The sequence below is a fragment of the Gopherus flavomarginatus genome, chromosome 7 (genome assembly GCF_025201925.1).
Source record: "Gopherus flavomarginatus isolate rGopFla2 chromosome 7, rGopFla2.mat.asm, whole genome shotgun sequence".
NCBI classification, from domain to species: Eukaryota; Metazoa; Chordata; order Testudines; family Testudinidae; genus Gopherus; species Gopherus flavomarginatus.
This window is the reverse complement of record NC_066623.1, coordinates 94,963,157-94,985,238: the sequence shown is the minus strand read 5'-3', so window position 1 is coordinate 94,985,238 and position 22,082 is coordinate 94,963,157. Positions and strand designations below refer to the sequence as shown.

Here is a 22,082-nt window from a genome sequence, read left to right as displayed (position 1 = left end):
GTAATGACAAAAGTACTTCTTAAGATTAGCACAATTAAAAAGAAGTTACTGAAAAAAGTATTTCTCTTTGTGCAGTTTACTTACTGCATTTGACAGCAATTTCTGTAGAGACAGCATCTATTACCTGCATATAAACTATTACACCTATCAACAGGACCACAGAAAGAAACTTCTATAGTGTTCTGAAAATTATATTTTTTTAATCAAGGCATATTGTGCAAAGGATACTTCAACTAGAAAATCAATTTTTTAAATTAGCCGTTTAAAAAAATATTAGGTGTCAGTGTCCCTGAGATGGATTGCAAAGGTATGATGTTAAGAAAAAGCAGAAAGTCCAGAGCCATAAAAATTTCAAAACAACCCAACCCAGCACTGAAAACATTTGTTTTATATTTACTGTTATTATTTCCAATGTGCCTATTTACTCTAACACAGACAATAACAGAAAGAGGGCTTAGTGGCCCTTGCTTCTGAGAAAGCAAGGAAAGAACCCACAGATGCAAAGACATTTAAAATCCTGAGGGAAAACTGATTTAATTTGTTATAGCAATTCTTCTAAAAACAGTGAATACAACATTCCCAACACAAAAGCAATACCAGTCAGATGATTTATTTTACTACAAGCTGGCATTGACCACAAGGCTCAATAATGTTATCAATTCTAAAGTTCATAGGGTCCAATCCTACAGTTCTTATTCAAGCAAAATGATCACTGATTAAAATGGGAACGTTGACTTTGTAGGATCTGAAAGATAGATTTCCCCTGTGACTAATAGAGCCTGCTTGAAAATTGAGATTGTTTTAGTATCTATGTATATGAAAATATACTAGATAAGTTACAATGGCAGGACAAAGAGAAATAATTAGGGACTCAATGAATTGTCCAAACTGCCCACAGCATTAAAACAGATACAGTGTGCACTTTTCCTCTGAATTATATACAGTAAGTGCCCTCATCGCTGCATGTCTTTAATTTTCATAAGTCCTTTAATAATGTGTGAGATCATTAGTTAAGAAGGGTTCCCACTTATTTCCCCATGTCCCGTCACTGTTACTTATTTAGTCATCTTCAGGAATTCAGTAGCCTCTTAAAAGACTCTTCAATGCACTGTCTTCAGAATAATTATTATTATGGTAAGGGACTAAAGAATTGCATGATACCATAGTTCAAGAAAATGACTGACCAAGTAAATATCAACAATGCACCTGATTTTCAAATGTGAGCAACTAACTCCACATCCATGTGCTTGGATCAGCCTAGAGGAGCTTAAAATTGGTTTGAACTTTCCAAATGTGACTATGGGCACTCAAAGCTAAGCACAAAAATTTGTAACTGGGATCCCTGTTTGTAATCTTTTTTCTTTAATTAACCAGGCATTTTTTAAGTGATCTCCAGATCACTGCTGCAGAAGAGACAAAAAATAGGTAAGTAGTGGCTTAATTCAAATGAGAAGTTCTGTGTTAAAGAATATGATCGTTTAAAATCTATTTGGATTTAGTAAAAATGCTAAAAATACTGCTGTCTACTAATATGGATGCTAATCTTTTTGAGTGTATGTAGAATTTTGGGACTACTTTGTTAATGAAATATTTCACATATTCGTATTCTTCTTGAATTACAATTGGTCAGTTTTGGCAGCTCAAAGATAGAAAGTAGAATTTTACGACTAGGACTCTGTTAAAATTAGTCTTTGTAGATTTGTAGTACATTTTCTGCTTGACATAACAAATGAACACACATTTAATCTAAGCTTTTTGGAATAAAACTTCACAAAGCATACCAACAGAGTAACCATATGTGTTTTATAGACAATTTTTAACACTGAAAACTCAAAGCAGCAGATTAGCATAGCTTGACTGAAGTTGATCATGGAAAATTGGTGAGATGAATGTTCTTTTGTGTTATGGTATTTGTTTAGCAGATTCAATGTTATGGAGTCTTGATAGTGTTTACACAGTATGGGAGGATTAAAAGTCAATGGAGCCTCATCAGTTCAGTATTTCACCTGTTGAGATAGGGACTATTAATGCTATTCCCTAGCAAAACAGTTCTTAAGGAAAAGCTAGAAAAACATTGATAAGGAAAAAAAACTATAATGATAAGATGCAGCAAAGTCTGAGAATTTATTTTAGCATCTTAGGGTGTAATTGACTTTTTTCTTTGCCAGCATGTAGATCAAGTAATGAAAATGAGCCATATTTTTCAAAGATGCTTGGATAAATATAGAGGGGAATGTACTAGACTTTATATTCCATGCTGGACTCTGGGACCCACAAATCTTGTGGTTGCAGCCTCCCACCAACACCATATACACGGGAGTTGGCACACCTGAAAAAGGTATAGGAAAACTTCAGTTTTTTTACTTAAAAAGTAAAGTGTTTTTTTCATTAAAAAAGTGTTAATTGCCACTTCTCTGCAGAGTGCTAATGTGGTTGTGGCCACAAGAATAAGTGGCTTAGCATGAGATGTAGCATGATCTAGTGGACTAACCACAGGAAAGAGAACAAAAGTCACATTAATTTTAATCTTGTCTCTGATACACAGTCCCTTCTGTGGACTTACACAAGTTATGGAGAATTCTGCTGTAGGTGTGTGTGTTCCATGTGCACAAACCTGGAATATTTTAGCCAGCAGCGAACATTGGGGCTGCATATGCACCCTTCGCATCTTTACATTGCCTACAATGAGGGTATAAAGGGCAGAGTAGCTTCAACTATACTCAGTTCCTTCACTAATACAGAAATTCAGACTCTATTGGTGGGGAAGAAGGGCAGGTAATGAGATCTGTGTGGACAAAAGCACTCCACAGAGACTTGAGAAGAACTCCAGTTACTTTTTTTTGCGAAGCCCGCCCACTGCTAAAGGATCCTCCCCAGCCTAAGGGGAGGACCCATAGGACCACAGAACCCACTGATTACAGGGGACAACTAATAAAAGAACAGGGACAGGAGTGCGGTCAAAGGGTCATAAGAAGGGAACCTGACGGGGACACCGAGCAGAGAACCCCAGACAGCGCCCACTGCTCCTTGAAGGTGTCAAGGGAGCCAGTGGACGCCGCCCAAAGGAACTCTGCCCGGATACGTGAACAGACCATGGATCGGAAACAAGCCCCACACCTCTTTCTTTTTTGAGCATTTTATCGACATGGATCCCACCTTTGTTGCCTGACTAATGGCTGCCAAACTGGACATCTGATATAGAAGCTGGAGTAATGATTGGTAAACACACGAACTGAACTCCAAGTAATCACCCTACAGATCTCAAAAAATAGAGACTTTCCTAAAAGCAGTTATATATATCTACTGAGACCTGGAATAGTGCGCTCTAAACTAGAAAGGGAAGAATGCATTTAGAGTGTCTTGGAGAGCAAACAGTCTGCTCTTTAGACTGATTATCAAAAGATACAAAGAATCTGAAAGATTTACAAAATGCCATTGTTCTGGAAAGGTAAATGGACATAGCCCAAAGAACATCTAGTGTGTGGAGTTCAGCCTCTGCAGGGAGTCACATGCTTTAGGAAAAAAATACTAGTAAGAGGTATAAATTGATTTATATGAAAATCCTTTTGGTAAACATTGTGGATGTAGCATGAGGGTAACCCTCTCCTTATGATAAATGAAGGGATTGTCATCAAAGCCTGAATTTCATTCACTTTGCAAGTCAAAGTGATGGCTACCAAAAATGCTATTTTAAGAGAAAGATGATATAGTGAGCATGATGACATGGGTTCAATGGAGAGGACTCTCCGTTCCTGGAATACTTGATCTATAACCAAGATTTCAACTCCCACTCAAGAGTTACAGACCTTTTCCTGCTCAATTGATCCAACACACTGTTTCATATACTTGGAAGATGAAAGTCAATGAGGCTGATCTGATGTAGGATGCACCAGTTCCACAGGTATGTCTCTTCTCAACATAAGGGGGATGATCTTGACCCTCCTTGTGTGTTTATATAAAGCATCAATCTTCTATTATCTGTCAATATTTGAGTAGTGGTACCCTGAAAAAGAGGCAGAAACACTTTGTAGGCTAGCCAAACAGCCTTCAGTTTTGGAACATTTTTGTGTAACGATACTAAGCTCAGGACCACATGTCCTGTGTCTGAAGAGAGTCCAGATGAGCCCCTCAGCCTTGTTTGAATGCATCGGTCACCATAGTCTTTGAAGAAGTTGGTGGTTGAAGCAAAATATGCTGGCAGGTGTTCTGAGGTCTTTCCACCCAAGCAGAGATGACAGTATTTTCAGGGAAACTTCTATACTGGTAAGTCCATGGTGTGTTTGATTGGCTGATAAATCCTCCTTAACCAGCCCTGAAGAGGCCAGAGGTGTAGTCTTACATACAGAGTCATGTAAATACAAGCTGCCATATGACCCAGAAAACTGAGGCTGATTCTCAATGAGATTTTTGGATGAGACTGAATGAAAGAGATCAAGTGATGCTTTGCAGCGACTATGGTCTCATTGATCCAACATTGCCCCTATAAATTTTATAGTTTGAACAGTGGTTAAAGCTGGCTTGTCTCAATTGATCCTGAGGCCTGATTTGGGAAATAAATGAAGAACATGAACATCCCTTCTGATCTGCTGCTATGAATGGCTTCCAATCAGACAACCACTGATATACACATGGAAGTCTTTTCTCTTTACATGAGCTGCTAACTCTGCCAGATTTTTGGTAAAACCCTTGGAGCTATTCAAAGGCCAAAGAGTAATACACTGAATTGACAGTGAAGTCCATTGACCATGAAATACAGAAACTTCCTGTGAGCTGAAAGGATTGACACATAAAAGCAAGTATCCTGCAAGTCAACAGTTGTTAACCAATTAATAGAATCCAAGGAAGGAATTATAGAAGAAAGGGAGATCTTTTGAAGCAACAGATGAACTTGTTGAGATTCCTGAGATCTAAAATTGGATGCTATCCCTCTTTCTTCTTTGGAATGAGTAAGTAGTGGGGATAGAAACCCTTTGTAGCACAGAATGGCAGAGCCCGCTTTGCTCCTGCCTCTGCTAGATCCACAAAGTCACTCTGAGACCCTGGGGTTAGTATCCACTGGTGCAGTTTATTCACAGGCTTGTTTCCACCACGGTTTCACCAGATACAGTTGGCCCTTCACTGTCTGCAGGCAGGAGGAAGGGAAGAAAAAGCTACCTCCCTGGTTCCACTCCCTACCTTTTCCCTTTCTTTCTGCTCTTCCTGGCTTCCTTCTTCAGAGGCTTTTATATAGCCCCAGGATAATTAGGCAGCAGCTGTCTCTGCTTCCCCAATTAGGGCCAGGTAACCTCCAGCCAGCTCTAATTTATTCTCCTAAATGGGAGTAGCGTAACAGAGGGTTGAATCAGGAACCCTTTCCCCAGCACCCTGTCACATTCTTGCTTCAAAATTCTTGGGGCACTTCGTCTACTGCACCCAGCCAAAGAAGAGTGTCTCCAAAAGCAGCAGTGTGTCATGAAACAGGTCCCTGAAGATGGATAAGTTGGGGAAGGGGGATATGGAATATCCATTCTGAACAATTTCTAAGAAAGACTGGTCAGTAAAAATTGCAGACTATGTATCTGAAAAAAAAAAAAAGAAGGAAAGGTGATTTCCAAAGGGAGGAGAGAAGGGGTAAAGATTCTCTACAACTGGGTCCAGGACTCTCCACCAGTGCATCAAAGCTGCAAACTCTAGCCTGATGAAGAATTTGCTGTCACAAAAAAAGAAGGTAGGCCTCTCATCTTCTAGAAGGAAGCCCTTTTAATAGAAAAAACATCAGGAGCCATGTTGTACTGATACAAAGATGATGGAGGTCTTTGCCTAAAGAAGGATTTCAATCTACTTTGCTCTCTCTTCTGCAATGGTGTGTAAAGACCGAGAGACCAAACAAAGTCATTTAGAGAATGAAGTGCTTCATCAATTCTTGAATTAAAAAGGTCATGGCCCTCAAAAGGAAGGTCCTCAATTGTGGCCTGAACCACTTTTGGAATGCCCAGTGACTGGAACCATGATGTTCTTTGCACAGTGACCATAATGGTCTTTGAACTCGTCGCAGTGTCAGAGGCATCCAATGAGGCCTATAAACTTGCCTTCACCACCAACTGGCCTTCTTTAACCACTGACTTCAATTTGTCTCTAGTCTCCTGAGGAGAAGTTTTTCAGTTTACTTAAAAACTTTCCCCATTGAATAAAATTGTACTTGGCCAAGAAAGCCTGTTAGTTGGCTACATGAATCTTCAAACTAGCATATTACTAAACTTTTCCTCCTATTAGATGTGTCTTCTTGGGTGCCTTGTCTCTGACTATAGAGTATGGGACCCAGGCAGCTTAAACTTTTTATGAGCTATATTAACAATCAAAGGCAGAGGGATTGTGTGAGTAAAAATATACTTGAATATCCTTTGGGAGGAAATTAGTATCGGCAATCTGCTCTCTTAGATGTGGCAGAGAGAGATGCTGGGGTCTGCAAAAGATTTTTGGCAGGGTAAAGAATGTTCTCTTTAATAGTCATGGTGAATGACCCTATGATACCAGTGCAAAATGTCAAATAATTTATAAGACATCTTCTGGACATTCTCTAGGGTGAGTCTCAAAGAAAGAAAAGTCTTTTTTTTTAAATAAAGCCAACCGGTTTAAATTAAGCTTTATCAAAACCTACACTAATACTAAACAAACTAACCAGCTAGAAACCCTAAACTATTTAAGAGCTACATGAAAGCAAGAGGACATGGTTAGCTCTAACTCACTACCAAGGGGACTTCAGTTGGGTCCGTTCTGCCCTTATACCCTTGTTGTAGGAAGCATGAGAGTGCACAGAGCACATGTCGCAATGGACATTGCTGGCTGACAGGTCCTAGGCTTGCATGCATGGGATGCACACACCTACAGTGGGATCTGTGTGGAAAAATGCTTAAAGAAGAACTTTTTGTCCATTGATTCCCCATTTGTTTGTTTTTTATAATAATATTTCCCTTTCTCACAGGAACCAAGTGAATGGTTAATTATTTTAGCTTTGTAAAGTAGTATGTAAATACTACAATCCCCCTGAACCAAATGGCTGGTTAGCTAGCAGCCCCCAGATCCCTAGGTTATTTGTAGAATTGTCCTCCAAAACATGTTTTATTATTATAGAAGTGCACAGATTCTAGCATAAGTCGATGGATTTCCCTTCTCCTGAAGCAGAGGACTGAGTGGAGCGAGAAGACTTCCTCCACATTTTTGTACAGATTCAGGGTATGTTTACAATGGAACTAGAGATGTAATTGTCAGCTCGAGCAGACATAACGACACTTGAGCTCTGCTCAAGCTAGTGCACTAAAAACAGAAGTGTAGCTATGGCCGCAAGCAGGAGAAGAGGGTAGTTACTTAGGGTCAGACCCTCCTACCTCTTGTACAGTGCGGCCACACTTCTATTTTTAGTGTGCTACCTTGATCAAATTACACATCCCCACTCCAGTGTAGACATAGCTTCAGTCAGTTAAATTTGGAGATGCTCTGAAGAATAATTTCATTGGTCCTACCAAAAATCCATTGTATATTGATATGACCATGGTGGATGGGAACTGGTTATGTTGGGAATGGGAGACTTGAAAAATAGCTTTGTAAATCAACCCCAGCCATTTGAGTCTGGTTCTGAGGTCACTGAAATGTTTCTGCATACAGGCATTTGAACCACTGTTTTCCATGAAAACATTTTGTAAAACAATATATAATCTTCTGATTTTGTTGAACTAATTTTAGAAATTTTCCATAAACTAAACTAAGAGCACGATTGCATAAAATAGAGCCTGACTTCAACTCTGAAAAGCTAGTAAATTGAACATCAAAACTGACCCATATTTAACTCTGCTCGTTGTATATAAGTGGAAAAGAATCTCAACATTATAAAAGAACCACTTCAGATCATGACTATGTTAATGTAAGGACCTGATGGTAAAACATCAATTATTGACATATTGGAATATAACTCTTTGAAGGCTTAGTTGGATTCTTCATTCCTTAATCTAGATCAGGGATTGGCAACCTTTGGCCCGCAGGCTGCCAGGGTAAGCCCTAGTGGGCCGGGCTGGGCTGGTTTACCTGCCGCATCTGCAGGTTCAGCTGATCGCAGCTCCCACTGGCAGCTCGCCCAGGCCAATGGGAGCTGTGGGAAGCAGCAGCCACCACATCACTCAGCCTGCATCACTTCCTACAGCCCCCACTGCCCTGGAGCGGCAAACCACGGCCAGTGGGATTCGCGATCAGCCGAACCTGTGGACACGGCAGGTAAACAAACTGGTCTGGCCCGCCAGGGGGCTTACCCTGGAGGGCTGTGTGCCAAAGGTTGCTGATCCCTGATCAAGATACATTTGATCCTTTGGTTATTTTATGATTGATCTTTTATGTCAAGACTTAATTGAACTCTTCTTCACATGGGACCTCATTGCATGGTAGACTCTTATGGGTGCTTTAGAGTAGCATTATGTCAAGAGCCCTCTTTTACTTCATTGAGACCACAGATTTCAAAAGGCTTATCATACCAATGATATACTGTTGTGCTTGTGCACTCAGTCATAAAGGCAAAGAGAATTGTTAAACACAGAGAGAGAACTTGGCTTAGCACACATTTCCCATTCTAAGTTATCTTCAAATATTCCTAGACATTCCTTTTTACTTGGAAGTAAATTCCCAGTACAACATGAAAAAAGTATTGCATTACTCTCACTAACTTGAATGAGAGTCACATGCTTAAATCCCCATGCATTACAGTAAAAACTTACCTCTGTATTCCCTAATCTTTAGATAATATTTCATTGTTCATGACTAGTTTTTCACAAATGTAGCTTTTCCCTGAGTATCAAACCCTGTCATAATTCAGGATATTTTTTATCTGAACTTCTTTAAATTTAAATTTAAAATAAAAAAGAACACAATATAACATGCAGTTGAATACCAATAACATCAAAGAGATTGTAAGTCTATCTGTGCCTGTAATCATTAAATAACAAATTAAACACATAATATCTATTCATAATTATTAGTTATACATAAAAATGTTAATGAACTCATGAACCATTACTACACCTGTTTGGAGCCTCTGTGGATGGTTGTCCACAGTAGCTGGAGAGAAGGGAAGAGAAATATTTAAGTGATATTGGAAGAATCCCATGGACGGAAGATGGAATTCCATGCACTACTACAGGCTGGGGACCAACTGGCTAAGCAGCAGTTCTGCAGAAAAGGACCTGGGGATTACAGTGGATGAGAAGTTGGATATAAGTCAACAGTGTGCCCTTGTTGCCAAGAAGGTTAACGGCATATTGGGCTGAGTGAGTAGGAGCATTGCTAGAGAAGTGATTATTCCCCTCTATTTGGCACTAGTGAGGCGACATCTGGAGTACCGTGTCCAGTTTTGGGCCCCCCACTACAGCAAGGATGTGGACAAATTGGAGAGAGTCCAGAAGAGGGCAATGAATGAAATGATTAGGGGCCTGGGGCACATGACCTATGAGGAGAGGCTGAGGGACATGGGTTTATTTAGTCTGCAGAAGAGATGAGTGAGGGAGGATTTGATAGCAGCCTTCAACTACTTGAAGGGAGGTTCAAAAGAGGATGGAACTAGGCTATTTTTAGTGGTGGCAGATGACAGAACAAGGAGCAATGGTCTCAAGTTGCAGTGGGGAAGGTCTAGGTTGGACATTAGGAAACACTATTTCACTAGGAGGGTCGTGAAGCACTGGAATGGGTTACGTAGGGAAGAGGTGGACTCTCCATCCTGAGAGGTTTTTAAGGCCTGGCATGACAAAGCCCTGGCTGGGATGATTTAGTTGGTGTTGGTCCTGCTTTGAGCAGGGGATTGGACTAGATGACCTCCTGAGGTCTCTTCCAACTCTAATCTTCTATGATTCTGTGTCCTATTCTGAGAGGTAATGATGGCCCAATCCTGCCAGCTGCAGAGAACCTGCTAAGATACGCTAGTGGCCCTGACTGCTTAGCACTTCATCAACTAAAAAGCCTGAAGTTGCTATGCAAAGCAAATACTTCACATGGATTCTACACACTTTTCCCGGAAAAAACCTTATGGTTATAACAGTGAAACAACAAATAAAAGGTCCCTCATTTGAGTTTCCCAAATCTTTTTGTATAGGTTTATCAAAACACACAACAGACCAACAGAACAAAATCAAGTAGTGTTTAGCTATTTCAGATTTAAGAGTCCCTAGGTCTTTCACTGAGCATGGCCTTGCTTCACTTACTTTCCCAAATCTTTTGCTATAAACAGTTTGCAAAAATCACTCTCTCAGAACATGTCCCTTCCCATCATGAGTAACATTCATCTTTGAAAGCAACATGATAGCAGACTTCAAAGCCACCTTCTGAATAAACCTCCTTTATCTGTAACACTTCTTGCAGTCTAACATGTCCTAGTGGGACTGATGTAGGGAAGAACAAGAACTGATACTTCTCATTAAGTTTCAACTAATTCTCTCTGTCTCAGTGACAATCTCACTGTTCTTTTTAGGTTAACTCATGGGGATCCTGTTTGCCTACAACTTGGGCTGTCTTTTAGTTTCAGTTTCAGGACTTCTGGTAATTAAGTAATTTTCTGTACTATCCATTTGTATCGCCAGAATCCTCATATTCATAACCCTTAGGTTTTTGTTAGCAGTTCACTGTCACAGTCAGTAGTAATCTGCCCCTTCACAAAATGCTAAAATAGAAGATTTTGTGCTGCATTGTGCCCCCAGATTATTTGCAGTCTAATTTCCAGTTCTTTCACTTTGCCGCCATCTGCTCCAGATGGTTTTCAATTATTTTTACCAGACAATCCCATGGTGCTTTGTAATGTAATGTAAAGTACTTCCTGTCTCAAATTTCTTGCAGTGTTGGAGACTGAAGAGAATTCAGACTTCAATCTGTAGATGGCTTAAAAAATATCCCAGTAAAAACGTTTGCTTCTGCTTCTTCATTTCAATAATGTTTACTACAGAAGTAAAAAACTAGAGAGTGGTATAATTATGCTAAGTTTCTTTTTTTATCTATTATGGGTTATTCAAAGGGAAGAGAAGAAATTTTTAACAGACAGGCCCTAGAAACCTAAAAACATGTAGTTATTTCAAAGCTATTGACTAAGTTACCTAAAAGTCTTTTTTTCTTCTTTAATAAGACTAAATTTAACATCTTTAATTTCCTCCTAATGCATGATGGTCAACTCAATGGAACTTTACCTTATTGCAAAAGTTTATACTCAGCCTGGCTGGATACACTGTTATGGAATTTGATACATGTATAAGTGCAGCCATGTTGAACGTTTATGACTTGAAACAGGGTGGCTTAATTGTTAACCAGTGGGGTGAGGGATTACACATTATAGCAAACTGTATTTAAAGAATCAAAAAATGTTGAAGAGCCCAATAAAAACTAGGTAAGGAATGGAAGAATGGAAAAAAACCCCAGAAAGACAATGAAAATTACTTTTTTCTTTTAATAAAGAATGTATGATATACCTTTTTGCTATTAAAGCAATTCAGTAATTATGGAGAACTATCATATGAATTTGGACCACTTGAGTGAATTGTTCCACACGCAGTGCTAAATTACAGTAACTCCTCACTTAAACTCGTCCTGGTTAACATTGTTTCGTTGTTACGCTGCTGATCAATCAGGGAACATGCTCATTTAAAGTCGTGCAATGCTCCCTTCCAAAGTCATTTGGCAGCCACTTGCTTTGTTCACTGCTTGCAGGAAGAGCAGCCCGTTGCAGCTAGCTGGTGGGGGCTTGGAACCAGGGTGGACCGTCAGCCCCCTATCAGCTCCCTGCTGTCCCTCCTCTCACTGCCATGTTCTGCTTCTGCTCTCTGCCTTGGAGCTGCTCCCTCAGACTCCTGCTTGCTGTGCGGTGGGTGGGGAGGGAGGAAAAGGGAGGCTGTCAGGGTGTCCCCTTCCCCCCTGAACCCCACTTACCCCATCTTCCATAGAGAAGGGGGGACAGACGACAGGGATCAGGACGGAGGGAGCTTGCTGGCAGCAGCTGCGGTCTCAGCAAGCTGATCTAATTAACAAGACAGTGTACTTAAGAGTAGGGTCAGCTACTTAAAGGGGAAACGCACATCTCTCTCTTGCTCACACAGGGTGTGTGTCTTTGTCTCTGTCTGTGAAGCTGTTTCCCCTCCTTCCATTCCTGCTGCCTTGTAGAGTGTGAGAGTTAACTCTTGAGGGCTCAGCCAATTGCTAGTTCATCATTTAGCAGTAAGGCATTCCCTGGGAAATATTCCACCCTCTGACTTTTCCACCTCAACCAAGCTTCACAATCATCATCACTGTGTACCAGTATTAAATTGTTTGTTTAAAAGTTATACTCTGTGTGTATGTGTGTGTGTTTTATATATATATAAATAAAATATAGTCTTTTGTCTGGTGAAAAAAATTTCCCTGGAATCTAATCCCCTCATTTACATTAATTCTTATGGGGAAATTGGATTCGCTTAACATTGTTTCTCTTAAAGTCGCATTTTTCAGGAACATAACTACAACGGTAAGTGAGGGGCTACTGTATTCCATTATGTGTGCAGCTCTATATAGTAAACAGTCAGGTGAAAATGCTGTTCTTTGTCACATTTGTAAATAAATGACAAACATATTTTAACATACTTAAGTGAAACTGATTATAGTTAAACAAGAGATCCTGAATAAGTTCACAGAACTGGTTTTGGCTCAAGCAGCGACTCTATGAAACGGTGACAATATTGAAGAATGTATTTGCGATGAATCTTGACCCTGGTTCCTTGTAAAGAAACATTTCTTTTGAGGTTTACCTTCTCTTTCTTGATGTTTCCTAGTATTTTAATGCTTTTTTAAATACAGATGTGGAATAGGATAGTGATTGCAAACATTTTGCTGCAATAATGTTGAATTCCCTTTTGCTCTGTACACTATGCAGCTATTAGATTTTTGTATATTCCTTTTTCTAGTTCTATGATCTTTTGCTCAAACAGCTATTAGTTTACTTTGTCTACACAAGTTCAAAAAAATTTCCAGCTGCAGAAATAGTCAGTTACTCATTTTCATATCGCGCCTGAGCCAATTTTCTATAAAGCAAGGTATTTTCATCTTCATATCACGAATTCTGCTGACTAGTCAATAGTTTTTGACATGGAATTCCTAATTAATGCTTTGATAAAATTTCAGGATACAATCACCACTGTATTTACTTTCTCTGTAATGATGGCAATATCTCTGAAAACCAGTGACAGTTAGTTAGTTATAGACTCATAGACTTTAAGGTCAGAAGGGACCAATGTGATCATCTAGTCTGACCTCCTGCAGAAAGCAGGCAACAGAACCCTACCCCTCCACTTCTATAACAAATCCCTAACCTATGTCCGAGTTATTGAAGTCTTCAAATTGTGGTTTGAAGACCTCAAGCTGCAGAGAATCCACCAGCAAGTGACCCATGACCCATGCTGCAGAGGAAGGCGAAAAACCTCCAGGGCCTCTGCCAATCTGCCCCGGAGGAAAATTCCTTCCCAACCCCAAATATGGCTATCAGCTAAACCCTGAGCATGTGGGCAAGACTCACCAGCCAGCACTCAGGAAAGAATTCTCTGCAGTAACTCAGACCCCATCCCATCCAACATCCCATCACAGAACACTGAGCATACTTAAACAATCCCTGCCTCTCAAAAATCTACTTAATTTTAGTTGTTTTTCAAATTATGTTTATTAAATCCTTCCCAAAATTATCTCTGATGATGCCTGAAATGATACTGTTTGTTTAGCATTCTATATTTTGACTAGGGCTTTGATCTATGAATAAACAGCCTTAAGTAGCAGCAAACTTACAGCATGAAGAAAGTTTTGCCATTGTTTTCAGTAAGAAACAGACTGGACCTACATTTTTTAAATGTCATTTGTCATGTCTAAACCCTGATAATCTCAGTGTACCATCTTGCTAAAAAAGTTATGCATAAAACTTGGAGAAGGCTGTAAACCTGCCACAATGCTAATATGATCAAAATGTAATTAGAAAAGGAATTTCTGATTAATATTTATATTAAGTTTAATATTTAAAATGGTTTTTGATTGTTCAAAAGCAGTGATAAAGCAGATGGAAATATGCATACAGTCTTTTGTATTAGGCTTTAACATTTGTAGGGTCACATGACTATTTTTACCGAAATTGCTACCAATAAACTCAAAAATGGCATTTGCAATAGAAAAATACATTTGTTTTTTAAATGCATTGTACAATTTATCATAGTGGAAAACACCTCTTACCTTCTATACCTTCACCCTGCAGGGCTGATCACAGTATAGTTTTCTTTTAATCTTATCACTTGCTACATTTCACAGACCTTATTTTTGTGAAGATAGATAGATAGATAGATAGATAGATAGATAGATAGATAGATAGATAGATAATTTTGTGTTAATAATTCAATTTTCCAGTCCTGTTAGTTGAATCAGAAACTGATGTGGCAAAGACTTTATAAAATATTAAGTAGACTTCACTACCCTCATTTTGAAAAAAATAATAGATGTCTCTTATGTTAATCTATTAATCTTTAATTTCTATGAAAATGTTTATTCTGGTCATTTCCCCCCATAAACAAAGTCCTCAGCAACAGTACTATCCTAGTCCACTGTTGTTGTCCTCCTCTGTTGAGACAGGCATATTGGGGCTAAGATCTTGGCTACCATGGAAAACTTTTAATTGCCTTTGAAAATTACATGATATTATAACAATAGTAACAGCATACCCTAGATATTTAACATACTCAGAATAGTGAAGTGTAAGAAATACACAGGAACATTGTCTAGTTATGCAAGGCAAACTTAGAACAATTCAACTGCTATATTGATTTCAGTGGGACTTACATTTATGAGGAAGGATTATGACTGAACCCTTATTCTTTAACCAGTTTGATTTTGTTGCAATTTTTGAATCTGCTTCTGTACTGTCAACAGATCAACTCTCTCTTACATTTTTCATTTTGCAAATGTATTTTAAACACATCTTTTAAATTATTTAAAATTGGAATATATCATACAGTTAGCGATTCATTATCTTTTGCTTCTCTTAATTTTCTTCTCTTTGGATTTAAAGGTGTGCCGTTCCTATTTTGCAGACTGTACCTCAAACAAAAGCCTTTTGTTTATCTTTAGCTCCCTTTTTACCTCCCTGCTTAACCACAGTGGTCTCTTGTGCCCACTTTGTATTAGGAGAAATATATCACAGTGGGACACTGGCCTCTCTCTTCATTACTTTCTAGACTATACTTTTTTGTCTGTGGTAGATTTCCCCATTTACTAAGAATTCCATAAAAAGTCTTCGCAGCCTTTTATGTTATTTCAGTCAGCTTTCCTAACCTAGAAATGTGCGCTCCTTGCTGCAGTACTTACTCTCATAAGTCTTTCAAACTGAATAATATTAGATGCCATCTAACTTTAACCATAAAATATTAATCATTTTTGCCTCATTTCCTTGAATTAGGTCCAGAATAGCACCAGACCATGTAGACTGTTCAACACAAAGCAATTTGCAATACATATAGAAAGAATAATTCAATGTGAAGTTTGTGCATAGTTGTCACGCCATTCAATATCTGACTTATATCAAAGTTCTGGACTCCTTACAGGCTTCTGTTATCTCTAAAAACATTTCTCGATCTACCTATATTTCACTCCCCAGAGGTCTAAAACAGCTGTGAAAAATCGCCTGACTAGCTTGGCTTTAACTTCAGTACAACCTGTGTCTGTTCTTTGCAGGTCAAGTTCATCCTTCCCTTTCACTCTTGTTTTGGCTTTGTTTTGCCTATCTTTTTCTGAGAGCCATATTCTGGTCTTAAATAAATCCATGTTACTGATCTTTCTTGGTAGTTTAGTTGAAATGCTTTGCAGTGTCAGCGTAGGAGGTCCTGGGGTGGATAAAGGCAGCACAGTTTCTTGAGGGAAGGAAGATCCAAATGGTAGCATGGATGTGCAGCCCCTCTGTGAAACTGGAGCCTCTGTATCTGTGAACTTTGGAAAGTACACTCCTCCACAGCCTGCCCAGCTTCTCTCTTGATAGAACTTTCTCAAGGTTAACCTTGGAGCTTGATGGGAAGGTTCAATATGCTTCTTAGTTTTTCTTTTGTAACTCTCTCTTCCTTATTGCATCTCCCTGACTTCTACAGTATTAGCCAGTGAACACTTTACTTTGGGTTATATTGTACTCCCCTTTAGTAAAGCCTGTGGGGGAGGGGAAGCAGAAAGCCCATAAGTCACCTTGTTGAGTTACCAGTGACTATTACACTGATAGAAAAAGGAGATAGGGCAGGAGTGGGCAAACTTTTTGGCCCGAGGGCCACATCTGGGAAAATAAATGGTCTGGCGGGCCATGAATGCTCAGAAAATTGGGGTTGGGGCACAGTAGGGGGTGAGGGTGCTGGTTGGGGGTGTGGGCTCCAGGGTGGGGCTGGGGAGGAGGAGTTTGGGGTGTAGGACGATGCTCTGGGCTGGGACCGAGGGTTTCAGAGGGTGGGAGGGGGATCAGGGCTGGGGCAGGAGGTTGAGGTACGGGAAGGGGTGCAGGCTCCAGTTGGAAGTGTGGGCTCTGGTGTGGGGCTGGGGATGAGGGGTTTGGAGTGCAGGAGAGGGACCAGGGCTGGGGCAGAGAGTTGGGGCATGGGGAGAGGCTCAGAGAAGCTCCGGAAGCACTTACCTTAAGCGGCTCCTGGAAGCAGCAGCATGTCCCTTCTCTGGCTCCTACATGGAGGCACAGCCAGGTGGCTCTGCCTGCTGCCCTGTCTGCAGGCACTGCCCTGGCAGCTTCCATTGGAGCACCAGAGGGTGCCACTGGAGCATGTAGGAGCTGGAGGAGGGCTATGCGGCGGCTTCTGGGAGCCACGTGGAGTGACCCCAACCCAACTCCCTGGCTGGAGCATGGGAGGGGCCCATGCTGCAGCTTCCGGGAGTCGCATGGAGCGGCCCCCAACCCTGCTCCCCATCTAGAGTGTCAGAGCGGGGTAAGCCCCAGATCCCGCTCCCCAGCGGGAGCTCGAAGGCTGGGTCAAAACGGCTGGCAGGCTGTAGTTTGCCCATCCCTGAGATAGGGCCACAGAGGATGCAAAGGGCTTTGTCTCCAGTCTCTTTAGGGAAGGGAGCCAGGCAACTTCACCCCTCATTTCTGCTCCTGTAGAGGGTTAACTGACTCATTTTACTTTTGGTTTTTTCCTTACCATGTCTTACAGCAGAGAGAAGCATAGAGGCCCAAATCCTGCTTCTCTCAAGAAAAGTTTTGTGCCTCTTTTTTCCCAGAAGCATCTGACTCTCCTTCAGATACTTTTGCTAAGAAACAGTACATGTTTGTGAAACACAGTTCGGTATATTAACTGTGTTCAGTTTCCTCCTAAAAGCCATATCTGACTACACTGCGGATCAGTAATCTGATGACATAAAAAACTCTTGGTATATTATAATAACCATTTTCTTAAAAAATAATTGTGTGAAAAGAGTTTTCCTTTCACACATCATATGTGTGGAGTCAGTTTTTATGACTAGTTAGGAAAATATAGTTTTATAAAAATCCTTAAATTTAACTGTGCAAAACACAAATACGGTGATATACAAAAATGGAACTAAAATTTGTATAACTATTGGTCCAGATTGTGCCTCCTAGATTTCTGTTTGAAGGGACCTCTCAGCATGCAGATCTCACTCCTTGTGTGTAAAGGGAGATTTAGCCACCTTTGTGCCATCCATGGTACCATCATCAGACCCCGTGGAGAACAATTTGCATGGATTGGAGGAAGAAAGTTCAACCGGGAAGGTCTGGAAGGGAACACATCATTTTCCCCTGCCCTGTCCCTGTGGAGATTAGTCAGAAAAAATAATACAGACTGGGACTATATTATCTTTTCCACAGTGTTCCTCCTTCCACTGCATTACGGGGACAGTACTGGCTGAGGCAGTCCCTGTTAGAGTGATTCCAGTGGAGACACACTGTTAGGGAACCAACAATGGGAAATCTCCCAGGGGTCAAGGCCTCTGTATGGATGATCCTCGCCTCTCACAGATCCCAGGGGCCAAGTGTAGGGGCAGGCTCTGCAACCTGTTTTGCATGGAGGTAAACTCCACCTCCTTCAGCAAGATGAGTTCTATGAGGAGAACCTCACAGCAGAGACTTCCCTGAGAGCCTTCCCATGAGTTTTTCAGAAGTGGTGATGATCTGGAATGTTTCTTTCAGAAAAGCTAAATACATTCCTTCATTTTGGTAGATATTACAGAAAAAGGTTTACAAAAGGCAAAACAAATGCCTTGTTTATAGTAACACAAACCAACAGTCAGTTTTCTACAACTAAAACCACAAAGAGTATTAAAAGTAAAGGCAATGCACAACTAAACCCCCTTGTATGTATTTACTGCATAATCTTTGGACAGAGAGAGAGGGGAGGCAGGAGAGATACAAACCAGAACAGTTTTCTCAAAGAAAGAGAAAAGAAGAGAGCAGAGTATAAAGCTTAAGGAAGGACAGACTAATGAATGCACAAAGACAGGAAAGAGACAATCCAGCAGTACCAGAAACAATACTGCCCAATATCAATTCAACTTATTGATATGACAATGTAAAAGTCATGATTCCTGAAGAGAGAGAAAGAGTACCCAAACATACGTTGTGAATGTATGTGGATACTGACCTGGGCTTGAGACAGGACTAGAGGTAGTAGGCTCAATAATTTCTACAAAAAGGGAAAAGGAAAAAAAAAAAAAAGAGAACATTTGGATATTAATTACACATGGAACACAGATACAAAATGAGACAATAAACAGTCATGCAAGAGACACATATAAGACCTTTTATTGAAAGATTCAACTGATCACCAGAGATTCTGTGAAAAACGTGCAATAAAGCAAACCTATGTCATGAGATACACATCACTGACTTTCTTTTTAAATCTATTTTATTCATGCATCACCAATACACAGTACACAGGATACCACATTCCGATTTGCAAATTTCCATTCTGCCAGCTTTCTAAACCTACCATTAAAGTTTTCAAGCCAAAATTCACAAGGAATTCTTCTTGTGAAATACTGAAACTTGTGTACAAAAAGGCTTTCTTTCACCCTATGTTTTTTTGCAAACATAAGTAGTGACAAAGACTGTAAACATAAGGAATATGATTAAGAGAATTCTGGCATTTTCTTAGGTGAACTTGTGGAAATAATCTTTTATTATCCTCTGTTTAAACTATTTCTAGAAAACATAAATTGAAAACACCAATACCAAACCACATTTTGAAGAAGTTTAATTTACTTGGTGCAATACAAAGAATAGTAAAAAGAAGCTATATACAATTCCAAAATTCTCCACATTTAGTATAACAAATCATTAACTTTATGACATCTCACTATCTCGGTATGGTAGTACTTTATACTCCACTTTTTCCATTTCTTTTTATTGGTTTTTACACAAACCAAATATACCAATCTTAATAAATACTGCACAGGTGCAAATAACTAGTAACATTTTCAAGTGGCAACTTAATGCTCTTAATTAAAAAAGATTTAGCAGTAGCATTATCTAAATCCAAAGGATCCTGGGCCATATAATGGAAATACCATGAAAACTTAATGCAACAGCTTTGAAAAAATATGAAATAACTAGTAAGACAACAGTGGACATGTAAATCATAGCTAAAGAGCTTCACTCTGTCTTCCCTATTTCAATTTTCCATATTAGCTGCAATATTCGATTTAATGCTGTGAATATAAGATTTATTCAAAATGAAATAACACTCAACATTTTCTGAAAGAGAGACATTTAATTATAAATACGGTTTCTTTAAGAAATGCTGCTTCATTTAAAACAACAAAATGCATTTTAAAATTGTGCATTAGTTTGAATGAAAGTTAATAGTGTTACAAGTCCTTAAAATGTATCAAGTGACAACTCAATAATCACATGAATTTATTTTATAAATTATTTAAAATATATCTGTTCTGAATTGGCACTTCCATAACACTGTATATTGTATTTTATTAATATATGCCGATCTGGGAATTCACAACTGCACTGTATTAACTTTACAATTCATTTTGAAATGTAAAACCTGCACAGTGTGAAAGGCTGACATTTTGTGCCATATACTGTGGTTTATATAAATACAGTTTCCTACATATTGCTTAGAGACGGTTTACACAATTGTCCACATTTATCAGTTCAGCTGGTGGAGGAAACCCACCTGATATCTGAGACAGCTTTAAATCACTTCAGGGGTGGGGTAAACCATAACTGCTTTGTGGCATAATGGGTACAACTCATCCTAATGCAGGACCTGCAAAGATCCTCTGCACCTTTTAATCCTTGTGAACCCTCAGAACTGGGGTGAATGTCTCCCCCGGGGAGTGGAGCTGCTTTCATCTCCAAGGCCCCAATTGGACAAAACATGTAAACTCATGTGTAACGTTATATATGTGAGTATTAGAGGTTAATGGGATTATCACATGCATAGTCATACACATAAATAAGTGCATTGCTGAACCAGAGCACAAGTTAGCTCTTACCAGGGGATCTGCCTGGGAAGAGCATTCAGGAAAGATGGGAAGGCCCTTGAATGTTTGCAGTGCAGTGTTCTGCTAAGATGTGTTATGTAGTTCTGAGGTGAAAACAAGTTCTGTTATTTTTGGGACATCCACAGTAAGGTATCTACACCCCCAGGAACTAATCACAAAACCTTTCTAGAAAAAAGGATAGGTCTGGAAGGAATGAATGAAAATCATGCTCTGCCTATTGAACATGGACTCAAAATCGACTTAATCATTATGAGGATGGCAAGCTCAAGCCCCATGCTTTAACATTTATGATCCTGGAGACTTAGAATGTCTTGAAGGAAGGGAGTCTCCTTTCTTTCTCAAACTCACGGATACTTATTCAATGGAAATTCCCTGGTGGAGTAGGAAATCTCTTGCAGGACAGGTGACATTCTAAGGCTACTCTTGGTGCTTGCTTGTTTCAGTAAGTCTGATGCAAATTCAATATAGAAAAAAATAATTTCAGTGGATTCTTCTAGGATCAGAATTGATGTCCTTCAGATGAAGGTTTCTGTTTAAATGACTGCTATACATACATACTTTCCGCCAATATATTCTATAGATACACCACTTAAACCAAATTACACGAACCTACAGAAATAATGCTATCTGGGTGAGGTACCTGTTCTGTTAACTAAACGGCTTGACCAGCAACGTCTGACCTTTAAAAAAGCATGGGCTTTATTACGTTGAGGTGAATTGGGAAGTTATTCAATAGTCTTGGTAATCTATTTGTAGGGCCCTACCAAATTCATGGCCATTAAAAACGTGTCACGAACCATGAAATCTGGTCTCCCCTGGTGAAATCTGATCTTCTGTGTGCTTTTACCCTACACTATACAGATTTCACAGGGGAGACCAGCGTCTCTCAAATTGTGGGTCCTGACCCAAAAGGGAGCTGAAGATGGGGTCACAAGGTTATTTTAGGCAGGAGCGGTATTGCCACCCTTACTTCTGTGCTGCTGCCTTCAGAGCTGGGCAACCGGAGAGTGGCAGCTGCTGACTGAAGGCTCAGCATTGTAGGCAGCAGCACAGAAGATTGGCAATACATGCCATACTATGCCATCCTTATGTCTGTGTAGCTGTCGGTGGTGACTCTCCCATGAAAGCCGGGCTCCCAGCCAGCAGCCACCGCTCTCCATCTGCCCAGCTCTGAAGGCAGAACCGCCACCAATAGCAGCGCAGAAGTAAGGGTAGAAGTACTGCAACCCCCCTTATAATAACCTGTTGTTTGGAAAAAATGAAGTGTCTTGTAAAACAAGCTTGTATTCTTGTAGAGCAAATGCGACTAGCAGAGAAAAAAGGAAATTTGATTAAAGCAAAGTATCTTGAAAACCAAGTGTACTGTAGGCAGGAACTATTGATGAGTATACTTCAAATGCTAGCTATTTATTTTTGGTTTACTATTTTTGATCATTTGATTTGGTGGATATCAGCCCTTCCTGTGTCTATATGCTTTGGGAAATCATATCTTGTTTCCCAGGTATTATTGTTATTTTCAATTCAAAAGCATTACACAGTGGTGACATGAGTTATCTTCTGGGCTGTCC

The 22,082-nt window shown here is 39.8% G+C and overlaps 1 protein-coding gene across 4 annotated transcripts in view; it reads right to left on the bottom strand.

The window, feature by feature from the left end:
* The window catches only part of NEGR1 (neuronal growth regulator 1), a 740,339-nt gene that overhangs the window by 190,128 nt on the left and 528,129 nt on the right, over positions 1-22,082 (bottom strand). The window contains exon 7 of one of the 4 annotated variants that reach the window (XM_050961069.1): positions 18,636-18,677. The exons of the other annotated variants lie outside the window; for them this stretch is intronic. Within the exon in view, the coding sequence (XP_050817026.1) occupies positions 18,636-18,677 (42 nt within the window). The remainder of the gene's footprint in view (positions 1-18,635; positions 18,678-22,082) is intronic. 4 annotated transcript variants of the gene reach the window in all.